The 15,530-nt window shown below is 35.3% G+C and overlaps 1 protein-coding gene across 7 annotated transcripts in view; it reads left to right on the plus strand.

Annotated features, from left to right (window-relative positions):
• The window catches only part of LOC142347843 (uncharacterized), a 58,946-nt gene that overhangs the window by 17,125 nt on the left and 26,291 nt on the right, over positions 1-15,530 (plus strand). For all 7 annotated transcript variants that reach the window (XM_075398968.1, XM_075398965.1, XM_075398966.1 and 4 more), the window contains one exon: positions 13,371-13,638. In XM_075398968.1, coding sequence (XP_075255083.1) covers positions 13,401-13,638 — 238 coding nt within the window. In that variant the 5' untranslated portion in view covers positions 13,371-13,400. The remainder of the gene's footprint in view (positions 1-13,370; positions 13,639-15,530) is intronic.

The raw sequence follows: 15,530 nt of genomic DNA on the forward strand, positions 1-15,530 counted from the left end.
TGGGACAGAAGTAAAGAGGATTGTATGCAGCCAAAACGGGCACCTCCATACGGATGCGTTGACTACTACTGAACTTTGGCGAATCATGGAGGAGGAATTCATTCGACCAAAATGTATCATTTTTGATAGGTATATGCTTCTTACAGCGAAACAAATAAAAAAAATCAATTGAAGATTTCTATGAAAACTGAATAATTGTTTGAAAACTGTGAACTTGGAAACTAAAAGGACACTTTAAACAGAGACAATTTTATTGCCAACATGCCCTTATTGAAATTAAGAAAGAGTTATTGAAAGAAGCAGTCGAACATGCCCAAGCAATACGTTTGACAATTAATATGAAACTTGGTTAGCGAAATCAATTACAAATCACTAACAGTCAACCCTCTCTACAAGTGAATGCTATAAAACCACAACGTCAATTTCGTAACACCAATCAAAGTCAAAACTTACAAGTACAAACTCGACTGGCAAATCAACTGTGTCGAAACTTCGGACTCACTTGGTCAACTAATCCATATCCAGAACCCTTTTGCTCTTATGTGTCGGAAACTGAAATCCATTTCTACAAAAATTTTCCGCCCCAATGTGAACTCTATTGATGATAAAACAACTGAAATCTCTGATAATGCTGTTTTAAATCTAATTATAAATTAAAATGTGAGTTTAATTACGGCAGTTCTGATGACAAAATGGTGGCCAGCATTACCAGTAACAGCCTTCATATTGAACCAAAAAAACCCAATTTTACATATTGGAAAAACAAATTATTAACTCTGGAAGTGTCGATATTATCCAAAATGAATCACTTGCTTCCGAAATCATTAACAACTCATCTCTTGCCCGATGGCTGACCATTAGGCATAGAGCACTTTTTGAAAAAACCAAGATTGGACCGTCCTCTGAAATGAGAAAAGTGGCAGATACAGGCGGAGTTGGGCCTCCTAGTGAAAGAGAACATCAATTTAGACCTCCTATTTGGTCCTCAACCAGAACAAGTACATTTCCAACTCAAACAGAAACGCAAAAACACAATTCAGGGTTCATCTGCCTAATCAAAACGTAAATGACTAGCTAGAAACGCGCATTTAAAAATGAATTGTGAAAATCGCTGTCAACGATAACTGGAATTTATGAGCAGGTGTGGTGATAAACCCTGGAGCCCAGCAGATTGAAAAACAGTCTCTATGCTGTGCTTCAGACTTGGGACAGAAGTAAAGAGGATTGTATGCAGCCACAACCGGCACCTCCATACGGATGCGTTGACTACTACTGAACTTTGGCGAATCATGGAGGAGGAATTCATTCGACCAAAAAGTATCATTTTTGATAGGTATATGCTTCTTACAGCGAAACAAATAAAAAAGAAAATCAATTGAAGGTTTCTATGAAAACTGAAAAATTGTTTGAAAACTGTGAACTTGGAAACTAAGAGGACACTTTAAACAGATGCCTTTTTATTGCCAACTTGCAATTTTCTGAAATTAAGAAAGAGTTTTTGAAAGAAGCAGTCGAACTTGCCCAAGCATTACGTTTGGCAATTAATATGAAACTTAGTCAGCAAAGTCAATTACAAATCACCAACAGTCAATCCACTATACAAGTGAATGCTATAAATTCACAACGTCACTTTCGTAACTCAAATCAGCGTCAAAACTTACAAGTACAAACACGACTGGCAAATCATCTGTGTCGAAACTGCGGACTCACTTGGTCAACTAATCGTAAGGACGATTGTTTTGCTAAAGTCAAAACGGTAACAACTGTTGTATCCAAAACCCTTTTGCTCTTGTGTGTCGGAAACCGAAATCCAATTCTACAAAAAATGACCGCCACAATGTGAACTCTATTGATGATAATACAACTGAAATCTCTGATAATGCTGTTTTAAAAATTAATTATAAATCAGAATGTGAGTTTAATTACGGCAGTTCTGATGACAAAATGGTGGCCAGCATTACCAGTAACAGCCTTCATATTGAACCAAAAAAACCCAATTTTACATATTGGAAAAACAAATTATTGACTCTGGAAGTGTCGATATTATCCAAAATGAATCACTTGCTTCAGAAATCATTAACAACTCATCTCTTGCCCGATGGCTGACCAATAGTTATAGAGCACTTTTTGAAAAAACCAAGATTGGACCGTCCTCTGAAATGAGAAAAGTGGCAGATACAGGCGGAGTTGGGCCTCCTAGTGAAAGAGAACATCACTTTAGACCTCCTATTTGGTCATCAACCAGAACAAGTACATTTCCAACTCAAACAGAAGCGCAAAAACACAATTCAGGGTTCATCTGCTAATCAAAACGTAAATGACTGGCTAGAAACGCGCATTTAAAAATAAATTGTGAAAATCGCTGTCAACGATAACTGGAATTTATGAGCAGGTGTGGTGATAAACCCTGGAGCACAGCAGATTGAAAAACAGTCTCTATGCTGTGCTTCAGACTTGGGACAGAAGTAAAGAGGATTGTATGCAGCCGCAACCGGAACCTCAAGATGGATACGTTGACTACTACTGAACTTTGGCGAATCATGGAGGAGGAATTCATTCGAACAAAAAATATCATTTTGGATAGGTATGTGCTTCTTACAACAAAACAAATAAAATGAGAATCAATTGAAGAGTTCTGTTGAAAATTGAATAATTGTTTGAAAACTGTCAACTTGGAAACTAAGAGGACACTTTAATCAGAGACCTTTTTATTGCCAACTTGCAATTTTCTGAAATTAAGAAAGAGTTTTTGAAAGAAGCAGTCGAACTTGCCCAAGCATTACGTTTGGCAATTAATATGAAACTTAGTCAGCAAAGTCAATTACAAATCACTAACAGTCAATCCACTATACAAGTGAATGCTATAAATTCACAACGTCAATTTCTTAACTCAAATCAGCGTCAAAACTTACAAGTACAAACTCGACTGGCAAATCATCTGTGTCGAAAATGCGGACTCACTTGGTCAATTAATCATAAGGACGATTGTATTGCTAAAGTCAAAACAGTAACAACTGTTGTATCCAAAACCCTTTTGCTCTTGTGTGTCGGAAACCGAAATCCATTTCTACAAAAAATGTCCGCCCCAATGTGAACTCTATTGATGATAATACAACTGAAATCTCTGATAATGCTACTTTAAAAACTTTATTTAAATCAGAGTGTAAGTTTGATTACGGCAGTTCTGATGACAAAACGGTGGCCAGCATTCCCAGTAACAGCCTTCATATTGAACCAAAAGCACAATTTTACATATTGGAAAAACAAAAATTATTGACTCTGGAAGTGTTGGTAGTATCCAAAAGGAGTCACTTGCTTCAGAAATCATTAACAACTCATCTCTTGCCCGATGGCTGACAATTTCACCCTCTAGAGACCTTAAAATTTTCGAGAATGAACCCATTCCTTTAATTGGCATGATGCAGACGCCGATAGAAAGTAAATGTTGGCGAACTGAAGATGCTGACTTCGTTGTAGTCAAAGAGAGTCTAAAACCACTTATTGGCAGGGATCTGTTTGATGAGCTAGGCACATCGGTTACCCAAACTCTAAACTCAATCGCAGGTAATATGATCAACAATATCACTACTCAGAAATTTTCTTAGATGCTTCACGTGCTAAACTGGTATACAACAACAATTGCTCTTTGCCAATTCTATCTCTACAAACCAGTCGGAAAATTGTACAATAAACTCAATTTCAAAGTCTTCAACAATGAGCCAAATCTCAGCAATGAAAAAAAAAATCCGCACCCAAAACTTCAGCATAACTTTGCCCCACGTATCATTTACAACGGACACCATACCAAATGCGCCCCGCCAATCACTATCAAATTCAAATATCAGTACCCCTCTAACAGATAGCCCTCAAATTATTTCAATAAAAAATAGATGCCAAAGTCTTTAACAAGAATCTCATAGCATCCTTGTCGAGCAAAAACGCAGAGCTCAAAGATGTGAGAGACTGCATTAGCCGATCAGACGAGGAAAAGTTGAAGCAATTAAACCAATACTTACACAGCTATTGGTACGACCTTCACGTTAGTAGCGGCTGCGTGTATGGATGAGAAGGTGGACATCCCCAACGCTCTTGAAGAAGTTTTCTTCGAGGACCTATTCAGTCACCCGGGCAGCTGGGGAGTGGTTTGTATTGCCCAACATTGTTGGCGGCTATACAAGAACCGCGATCTCATTGTCCGTTCAAGAGAGTGTAAACCTTGCACTGCGATCGTTAAAAAATTTAAGTCAGTCATACCTGCACTGCCAAGCGACTTCAATCTCACAAACCACGTGTGGTCTTTAACCAAGATATACAAAAAGGCTTTGCACGCCCTATTAATCAGACAAAGAACATGAAATTTACATTTTAACTTGTATTGACAGATTTTCGAATTAGCCATCAAAAAAAATTTTTGAAAATGCAAACGCCCTAAAAGTTTTAAAATCTTTACACTTATAAACAATTTCACGAAGTCCCTCGTTCTTTAAGAATTGACCAAGCTCGCTGTCTCTTTAAGAAATGACCAAGTAAAAAACTTTTTTAAAAAATATAATAAAAAATTATTTCCAGTACCAGCAAATGACCACCAGGCAGTTGGTTTAATTGAAAACTCATTAGTACAATAAAACAACACATGCAATTATAAAAGAAGCACAAACTTGAAACAATTACTTTCAACATTAAAACATCACTTAAAACAATTCTATGCAAACAAAAAACTACTGGAATTTGTTCGTCGTGCTAACACTCCGCTTAGCAATGTTAGCACAACTACTAAAAATTCTGATTTAAGTTATGATGAAATCTTAGATCACTATTTAGACGAGGAAACGTTAACCCCCAATTAACTGCTTCTCGAAAAACACTGGGGAGCACATCGAAGTGACGAAGAGTTGGAACGCAATTTTTGAAAACCAATATTGCACGGAAACATCACTCTAAGAAAAGATCCAAAAAGAACTTAGATGCACTTTACGAGTTGTTGGCTCCTGGATCTATTGTACAAAAAACAGACCAAAATACTCAAGTTATCCGTGAACCCGGAAAACTAGACGTCACAGTTCTCTATAGCGATATTGCTAAATTTGGTAGTAGAGACGAAAGAAAGACGATGCTCCAAGATTATATAAACAGACGAGGTCCTCTTGAAAACTCCACAGAAGCAAAGATATTGACCATTAGAAAAGAATTCACGCGAATTCAGAAAGGAGACCGCAAAACGAAACACCGCAAACGGGATACTGCAAGCGGAGTATCTTCGACAAAGTCTAACATCGCTAACACAATGCGGGTATGTATGCCCAAAGTTCCAACCAATCTTGCTTCCCAAGTTCCAGTCATTCAAGCTCCCGCCAATCTTGCTCCGCAAGACGCAGCCGCTCAAGCTCCTGCCAATATCGCTCTGCAAGGCATAGTTGCCCAAACACTTATCACAGCGCCACCCAGCAACACGACTCAAGAGTTGCCGCCTACAGCACTTGAATTACAACTCTCATCAACTTCAGCCCCTAGAGAAGCTCTTTAACAAATACTACCAAAATCTGCCAACCGCAGCACAAGTTGAACCAATACCTAACCCACATCCCCCTGCAATCATTGCATTGTAGAAGTATCGCAAACGGATCCGCACATCCGACCTGCGGACCACAGTCTCGACAAAAATTTCAATTTGATGAGGAAGATTCAAAAGGGGATTAAAACTTTGATAACTCAAGCTGTGTTTAATTTAGTAATTATCACTTGCAATTGTAACCAGTAAAAATATTTTAAAAATTATGTAATCGGAGAATGAGTAGTAATATGTTATCAATATCGTTAATTGAAATTTTTCAGCAGTGCAATTTTAAATTTGTCAAAAAAGGGGAAATGTTGTAAAAGTAAATTAATATTATTTTAGTGCAATAAAATTCATTTACGACGTACATATTTCAATGTGGTATTTATTTTGAAGGACTATTATCACAAGTCAGGCTAAATTCATTTTAGTACACTAAGTTAGTTATGTTCAAGTGTAAGTTTGTTGCCCTCTTTCCCGTATCGGGAAATTATTTGTTCAGATATGTTGTGACTCTTGCTATTCGATATTCATTTTATTCATTCTCTTTATTTTGCATCTCGTGTTCAGTTGACAAATTCAAGTAATTAACTTACAACTGTACTTACTATCAAGTAAAGTAGACTATTGAGAGGTGGTTAATACGCTACGCGATTCCTACTTCTGAATTGTGCTAAGTGTACCCGCCGTGCGAAACAACACATTCGATAGACTGACAGTGATTTGGACCTCAACTTAAGTACGCAATGTCGATTGTGTACGACAGTCCCCCTGAGCGTCATTAAGCAATCAACCTCAATGTCTTCTTGAGCTCCATTAATGATTCAACACAAAATGAGATTAATATATTTTCAGAACTGTCCCCCGCCCCAATAAGTTTTTAATTTTAATTGAGGTTAAATTGAATTTCGAAATACCTCACAAGCACCTTACAAGCACCTCAGAAGACCTCAGTTCTATTTGAGATAATTTTCGATTGTGGAAATATTAGCCATCAAAATTAGCTATATATCGTTTTCAATTTAGAAAGAAGCTACTTTCAGAAGTATTTCCTAGGCACCATTAGGCTATCCAATGTAGTTTAGATAAACCTGAATTTCAGAAAATCAATCTGAGCACAATTAAATTTTCAATTTTAATTACTAGAATCATTAATTTCAGAAAAGTTCCCTCAAGCGCATTTAAGCTATTATTTATTTTGAAAATATTAATTTTTATGTAGCCAAGGCTAGGGGATAATTGTGAAACAAATTTTTACATCCGAAGTTAAATTAGCTCTGCGAATTATTGATCTGCGCAACCTAAAAATTTTTCAATAATTTCCATGGAGTTTACTATTCCTGTATTCCCGTAAAGAGAAAATGAAATAAAGTTTAGAAACTCCTTTCTGTTAATTAATTTGTAAACTTTTCAAACAAAGAAAATATCTATTTCATATATTTTTTTTCCTTTTCTGTGACTTCTGCAATGATATTATTTCAAAGATAATTGATCGCCGTCGGTTGAATTACTGCGCGCCTGTAGCTCTAAATAAGGGAAAAATAATTACAGGTTGAGCGATATGTATCATTCATGCTGATACCAATGCCATTCGATCATGCATTTCAGTCTATCCATAGAGCTGCAGAGCAATTATTTTTGCAGCCCAACGTGCAAGGAATGAATTAGAAGTAATTATGGCAACTCCGGCAACGAAACATTTCCGTAAAGTTCCAAACATGCTTTGGAAACTTTATTTCATGCTGTTTAGGGATACCAATGTTAGCTAAATTGGAAAAATATAGACCATTCTCTCAACTAAAACCAGTTTATGACTGACTGGCGTGGGAGTTATTTTAGGACGCCCGGCTTTTGCATAACCCCACTACCCTCATGCTCATGTTATTATTATTACATAACTTCACTTTACTCTATACCCTCAACTTCCGCTAGTGGGAAAGATAGTTGAATATGTATAGTATATAGTTGCAGACTCTGGCATGTATTTTATCGTTATTCTCAATTCAAATAACGGAGTTCATAAATACATTAGACTCTCAGTTCCTGAATCTAGTGTACCCCCTCCCTCAAAGCCTTTCTGTACAAAATTGCTGTTTTTGTTAGCAAGCCTGATCAAATTAATACGTGTTTATGTCCCATAGTGGGTGGCTTAGCATAATAGGAGGTTGGACGACCAATCGCAATTTTATTCAGAGATACTTTCCACTTACAATCAAAAAAGAAAACAGTTTTGAGTTGATTACAACTGAGCAGTAGAAAGGTCTAATTCAAACGCGCTTAAACAACTTGTAAACATTGTATCTGCTAAAAACTCCATTCTAAATAACCCTAAGGCTGTTAAAGAAACCAAAGGTCGGAGTTACTATAACTAACAACTGAGATTTTTGCAACGATTGACTCCTCTATTGCAGAAGGGGAGGCAAATCTTAAAAAGATTTTCAGCGAGCTTTTTATTGACCAACGAGAATTCATTTGAACCGCACGTGTGCTTTCAGGAAACTTTGTTACCTTGAAATGATCTTATGTAATGGTTAAGTGACTTTGCTTGAAGTCACTGAGAACCTCTGGCGTTTATCGAGAACCGCGAAGCGATTCGAGATTTCAAATCGGAATTTCGAAATGACTTCTACAGAGTCACTTAACCATGCTTAAAACACGAAACGCGCACGTTTTAAAATGACGAAAGTCAACGAAATTCAACTTCTGGCTAAGTAGCAACTTCTGGCCTTTTGACTTCTGGCACTGCAGACATTCGGCATTTTAAAATGTGCACGTGAGTGTTTTAACTACATTTATTTTTTTTGTTTAAACAAGTAAATTGAAAATATAACCCAGGGGTTGAATATTACAAGTTTAAAATCATATAAACAAAATTAGTACAATGTTAGAATCAAAATTAGTGGTTCCGTTTTTTAAAGGTAAAATAACTTTTGAAGCCACGTTCCTTTCCAATGGTACAAGTTTAAATTGTTGGAACAGATGCTGTTTTAACGTATGTTTAAACTTTGAGCGTGATCTGATAGTCCGGACTTCACGCGGAAGTTTATTCTATTTTTGGATGCTTCTTTTTTGTAATGAACGACTGCTCGACCTTAAGAGAATTAGCTGTTCAGTTCTGTTGTTTTTTCTTACTAAGACATTACCACTTAGAAAAAACTCTCAGTGCCGTCTCTTTCCAATAATGAAATATCATACCTAAGTTTTGAAACATTCATCTGGCTTATTAAAAGTACTGCAGGCAAAATGTCAGATTATACTAAGAGATCTGTAGATCTCTCAAACTTTTTTCGCATATAGCAAACTTTCATTCCCCAATTGATTTGTAGAATAATGGCTGCATTGCAGAGAAATTCAAGTTCTGAAAAAATAGAGCACTGAATATTAAATGAGAAAGGACTGGGAATTTGAAAAGCATCAATCGTGCTTTCAGAGGTAACTGATAACGTAAAAGGTATATAGATCTAATCGCTGAGGCCATATTTGAATGGGATTTGATGAGTTGTACATGAAAATTAAATTTAGAATCAATTATTATACCCAAGTATCTGCAGTGACTTTGTGGTTTAATTTCTTGTCCCCTTAAATCTATTGGATCAAAATTTTCATTTTCCTTCGAAACGCGAAGAAGTTCAGTTTTACCGGTATTCTTGGTTATTTTGATTTGCTTTAGATAATTGTCTGTTTTCTCCAGTATTTCAGAAACACATTTTTCCAGTTCGCTGACATTGTTTCAGCTAAAATGCTCCTGAAACTTGTGTCATCAGAAAATTGAATTATATCGAAGTTTCCTTGTATCTTTTCTCGAAAATCATTTATGTAGAGAAGAAAAACTAGTGGCCCTAAAAACGTTCCTTGTGGAACACCATGATTTGTTTCCAACCATTCTGAGTAAACATCATTTATCTTAACACACTGCTGTCTGTTTTTAAGAAATGAAGCAAATAATTCAACTGCGCTTTCTGAAAAACCGTAAGCTTCAATTTTTTGAGAAAAACTTCGTGCGATATTGAATTAAATGCTTTAGCTAGATCAATAAAAACAGCAACTGATATTTTTAAGTTATCATATTTTTCTTGCAGTGCTTCGATTAACAGTAAAACAGCATCTGTAGAAGACTTATGTTTTTGAAATGCAAACTGTGTACCGTTCAAAATTTTTTCTTTTTGTATAAATTCGTTAACCTGATTGAGAAGTATACGCTCAAAGAGTTTTGCAAACACTGGAGTAATTGAGATAGGCCTATAGTTCTCGCAAAATTTTACGTCCACTTTTTTGTAGACCGGACAAATGAAAGCAAGTTTCAAATTTTCCGGGAAATTATTTTGACTAAAGCATGTGTTAAAAACAAAACTGCAAATGGGTTCCGATTGGTAGCTTTGCTGCCTTGATTGCCCAAACATTCATAACGCCTGGACCCGGAGACTTATTGCTGTCGAGGGAATCGATGGCGTCATATAGTTCCTTTAGTGTAACTGCTCTGAAGCAAAACTTTTCCCTAACTTCTATGAGAAATATTTGGAGCGCTCACATATTGTCCATTTTTATAAGCCTAGTTTTTGAAAACTTCTATTGAGACAATTTGCAATATCAAGTTCATTTTCTACTTCTGTTTCACCATTGACTATTTTGTCTATAACGAGACACTCCCTTTCTTTGCCAATTCTTTTTTTGATGAAATTCTTTTGTTCTTTACTTGTTGGTAGTTCTTTGAAAAACTGTTTGCAAAACTCGTTTTGGGCATTTTTTGAACGCCTATTGACCAAATTACTCTCATATTTAAAAGTGGTATGCGCTTGCTCCGATGAGTTTTTTTTTCCAGATATTAAAAAGACTATGTTTTTCGGTGATTTCTTCTCTCAGCTCTTTTGTCAGCCAAGGTTTTTCAGCATTTTTTCTTTCTGGTTGAAAGCTTTTTATAAGTGGGGCGTCGAACTCTAGAGTAGTGCTGAAAACGTTTATGAAAACATTGTACATGCTCTTTCCATCTTCACATTGATATAAGTCACTCCAGTCCTGATTTGAAAGATCAAGACTAAATTTATTTGCATCGAACTTTCTTTTATTTCTACTGAGAAAACTTTGCTTCATGTTTTTAGGTTCAACAAGAAAACTGGTAGTGTTTAAAACAACCAAGTGATACCTTTCAACTGATGTCGAAAAATCTGAACATCTTGAATTTGGTTTTTGCTGGAAAACCCATGATCGATTAGTGTTACGCCTTGGCTGGTGGCTCGTGTTGGTTTCTCTGTGTTTGACAAGGTAAAACCGGAATTACTCGCAAATTCATCCAATAAACTGGTTTCTATTTCGTTGAAATAATTGAGATTATATTCGACAAAAAAACTTCGTCAGTGATTGAGTACGCCGAGGAAGTCTCTGATGTTAATTCTTCAATGAAATAGTTTCCCAAGTTTTTATTTGGACAATACGAAGCATTAATTAGGGTTTTGCTAACCGATAGCACAGATATTTCTACCCATAAGGACTCAGAAAAACTTCCATTGATTACATTTAGAACATTTTGCTGTTTTGAAGATATGTCCCTAGGAACCCAGATGGCAACACCCCACCCTTGTTTACTCCTGTATTTGATGACCTTCATTTTGAATAAAATTTGTCTTTCGGACTCAAGAAATTCTATGGATAAATATCTGTTTCATTCAACCAAGTTTCAGTTAGGATCACTATTGTGTTTTCAGTCAAATTTGTCAAAAAAAAGTTAGTGAAAAAGTCATTTTTGTTTTTTTAAACTGCGTGCATTGAAAAGACAAATGTTTAGATTTTTGCAATCTTTTGTAACTATGTCTATCAGCATGTCCGATTCACGAATTTGAGAAAAGGGACCCAGATTTAGATGAATATCACCGCTTAGGAGCAAGCGCATGAAGTGTAAAAGAACTGTTTTGCAAATACTCAAAAATCGAAAAAAGCGGAACCTAATTTTCACATTATAATAATCATGATTTTGTTTGTGTGACATAACCGAATATATAAATTTTTCATTTGAAGTGCTAAGTGAAAATGCAAAAACTATTAGTTTGGAAATGCTCTTTTTTGCTGACAAAAAACATTAAGTCACACAACCAAAGGATTGATTAAAAACGCTGAATTTGTCGCAGTGCAATGTTGTTTTGTGACACAGTAATATTATGCTGTTGATAATAGTTCCAAATGCTCTTGACAGTTTTTTGTACTCCAGCCAAATTTAAATAAACACCATCATTAGATATTTCGGATGTTGTAATATTGCATTTCAAAACCTCTACTTTTGTCCATTGAAATGTTCCTTTTAACTCCAAAGCAATATTTCACAGTTGCTTATTGAACTCTTCAATTTCAATATTATTCGATTCACGCCCATAATGGCCATTTTTAACTTGTGGAATTTCAGAAAGTAGAACTCTGTGAGGTTTCAATTTTTTGATTGCTTTTGTAACAGCTTCACATAATTGAGATGCTGCGGTCACCCCCCAAAACATCCTTATCTATACTGTTATGAACCGCATGAAAAATGAGTGATTGGCATTTGACTCCTGACGAAAGCTGTTCGACTGTTTGTCCCAAATCAATAATTGTTGCAGAGGGATAAGAATGAATCCCAGTATCATAAGAAATATCAGATTGTCGTATTTTTTTGTATGTGCTATCTGAAATTTTAAGATGGTTAGTGTTTCTGTTAATAAATTTTGGAAAAAACTTTGGTTCCGACGGCTCCAAAAAATTTGTTGAACTTTGAATATTGTGACCCATTAAGTTTTCCAATAGCGAACTGTTCTGATGCCGTAAATATTCTACTTCCGATTGGAATTGATCAATCATTCGACACTGGTACGCGTTTGCAGTATCTTTCAATTCTATCTGCTGCTTTTGTTTTTCAATGACATGGTTTTGTTCTGAGATCGTTTGAGCTTGTTTGTCGAATAATTGTTTCTGTTCTTGTACGATTTTGTTTTTTTTCTGTTTTCGCATGTCCTCGATGGTGATTGTAAGTCTTGAAAGTTCATTACTCAATTCAGTTTGTCTGCTGAGGCATTTTTAATCAAAACTTTGGTTGGATTTCGATTTACGCAGCAAATTGAATTTACCAACTGTTCTGCTCTTTGACTTTTGTTTTTATCATAAAAGTGTGGTGTTTCAAACTCTTGGCAAGATATTCCAAGTTTCGCAAGAAATGTCAAGATCAAGAATATCTTCTCAACAGATATCGATCAAGTTTCGATTCACTGGGGTATCGATACACGAACACGTGTATTAAAATTGAGTATAGTTTAAATAGGGAGGCAATTCCATACTAGATACCAAAGGGGAGGTAATTGTTGAAAAGATCAATTAACTAAAACGGAAGATTATGGTCTTGCTGAAAACTTCATGGTTGTTGAAACATTATAAAATTCATGATATAAACTCATTAAAGTTTGCTGTTTGTACTCCATGGACACTGGTGTATTTTTCGAAGTCGAATAATTGAGAGTTTCTCAGTATGGGTTTACTTCAAGAACCTATGGGACGCAGTAATTTAGAACTGTTACTGGATAAGAATTTTGTGCCAGTATATTGCCAATACTATATCCCCTCTTAGTTTCACCACTCTTAAACTCAACTCTCCAACTTAACTTGAGGTCCTTAAACAATCTTTTAATACCACGTTCAAAATAGAATTGAGGTAAAACTTGTGCAAAATTAAACAGGGAGCTTTGTTATAAACTAAGGCTGGTTAAGAATGTTGACGGTGTTTCTGACTCAAATGTTGATCCATTATACTTTTGAGACGCTTCTGAACTCGACCGAATAAATTCAATTGTTTTTATTTTTATAGAAAGAGTTCGACTATCACACTTAGAAGACAATGCTCTATACTTTGCGAAGAAAACGGAGATTGAAGCCGTATTGTTTTGTATGCTTCACAATTTTAATTTCTCTAATTATTTTGAACTGGAGTTCATATTCGTCGTTAGTACTCTTTATTAGCGATTGGAAGTGTGCAGCATTTTTAACTGTTAAACGTGGTGGGTGGAGAGCTCTCTCAGACATCGGATCATGTGCTGACAATTTACCTTTTCGGAATTATGGAAAACCAATTGAAGGTAAACAAAATATTTTATCGTTGATTTATTGCGGCAAGAAGGCTCCACCTTTAGTACTGAAGGCATGGATCATACTCAATTGCGGTTTATAGTTATTGTTACTTTAAATGCATTAAATTATTCCAAACCACACTTAAAAAAGTTTAGATAAATATACCTGAACTCAATTCACGTAATTGGAGGACCAGCTGCATTTTAGGTGAACAAATATGCCCTAAAATCATCTGAGCTGCAGCTCATGTTTTTTACGCCATCCTTATGAAGATTTTTTTTCAGAACAGTCACAATTCATTTGCCAAAATGATAATTGAAAATGCTTCTTTGTTGGTCTTAGGCTGGCCTGTGAAAATGTGGAGCAAAAAGAAGGGAACTTTTTGCCTCTCTTGAAAATTACGATTGTTTAAAAATGGGACGTGCATCATTCATACAGTACACAGAAGAAAAAAAGAATCGTTAATTATAATTAGTTTCCCGGGCTGGGGAATTTTGCTAAAATTATTTAAGATAAGCGTTAACTAGCGTTCACAAGTAGGAAAAATCACAGCATTTTTTTTACATGATTTTGCATTTAATGTGTTGAATTTAAGCGTAGATTTTACAGAATTTTTTGTTTTAATTAGCGTTGATTTTACAATAATTCAATGCTTAGACCTCTGCCTATGAGATTCAAACCACTGACTTTCATGCTTGCTATTCTCCACATCTACCGTTGTCCAAATGTACCTTAGTTTTCTTAAGAATTGCATTTTTTATAACTCGGACTATTAGATCACGTTCCTAAGCGTAGATCTTTCATAATTTTAGTGTTTATAAGTGTAGATATTACCTAATTTTGCATAATCCTACTTGACCTCACATAATTAGATCTTAATCTTAGTACTTAAAAGTTACATTTAATGGAAATGTGGATTCCAAATTACAATTTTTTATTCTCATTGGTTTAAAACTTGAGCCGAAAACCTGAGGTTCCAGTGCACTTAACATAAAAAATCCTACAAAAAACAAGGCAATAACAGTCGCTCTTTTTATGAATACAATCTCCAAACCCAAAACAATAATTTCTAAAAACTTGTAGCTTAATTTTCAAAGATTAGAAACGCAGATATTACTTTTATATAACATCTACGCTAAATTCAACGAAAAATTATGTAAGAAACACGTTAAATTCAACACAAAAAGTGTTTAAGACCTACGCTAAACTCAACGGAGAATTAGATAAGATCTACGCTCATTTCAACGCAAATTTATGTAAGATCTACGCTAAATTCAACGGCGATGCTTCTTCCAACGCCTTCAACGTAGAATTTATTTAAATCCAACGCATTCAATGTCAATCGTACAAAGTTTTGCGTTTTTTGTCACGGCGTTGACGCCAAAAGATTACATAAATCAATAGTATTATTTTGAGAAATCTGAAACTTAATTTTCCACTGACTTAGTGTCCAACAAAATTTTGCTGGGTCATCTTTTGAGCAACCTTTCATTATATGTGTCAATACTCGACCAGATTGAAATTTTCACATTTAGAGACTTCGATGAATGAAATAGCACCACAAAAAGCGAAAATTCTGTGATAAAATATTCCGGCTAATTAACAAAGACCGCATACTTTTTTTTTCAAATTCTCTAGTTACCAACCAGATATGGTGCAGAAAGCACAGATTTATGTTTTTGAAGTTAAAAAGAGTATATAATTTAGAAAAGGAGTTTTCGACAATATATTGACGCCTCTACTGTAGTTTCTGAGAGATCAGGCAAAAATCTGCATACGCGTGGAGAGAGCTGATTTTTGATGCATGAACTTTTGACTTTAACTGGTTTGAATAATGTTCCAATGGTTTAGGGTGATCCTTTAAAATTTTTACAGAGAAACTATTCAAAATGTGATAGTG

Source organism: Convolutriloba macropyga, chromosome 10 (assembly GCF_964194025.1).
Source record: "Convolutriloba macropyga chromosome 10, txConMacr16.3, whole genome shotgun sequence".
NCBI lineage: Eukaryota > Metazoa > Xenacoelomorpha > Acoela > Convolutidae > Convolutriloba > Convolutriloba macropyga.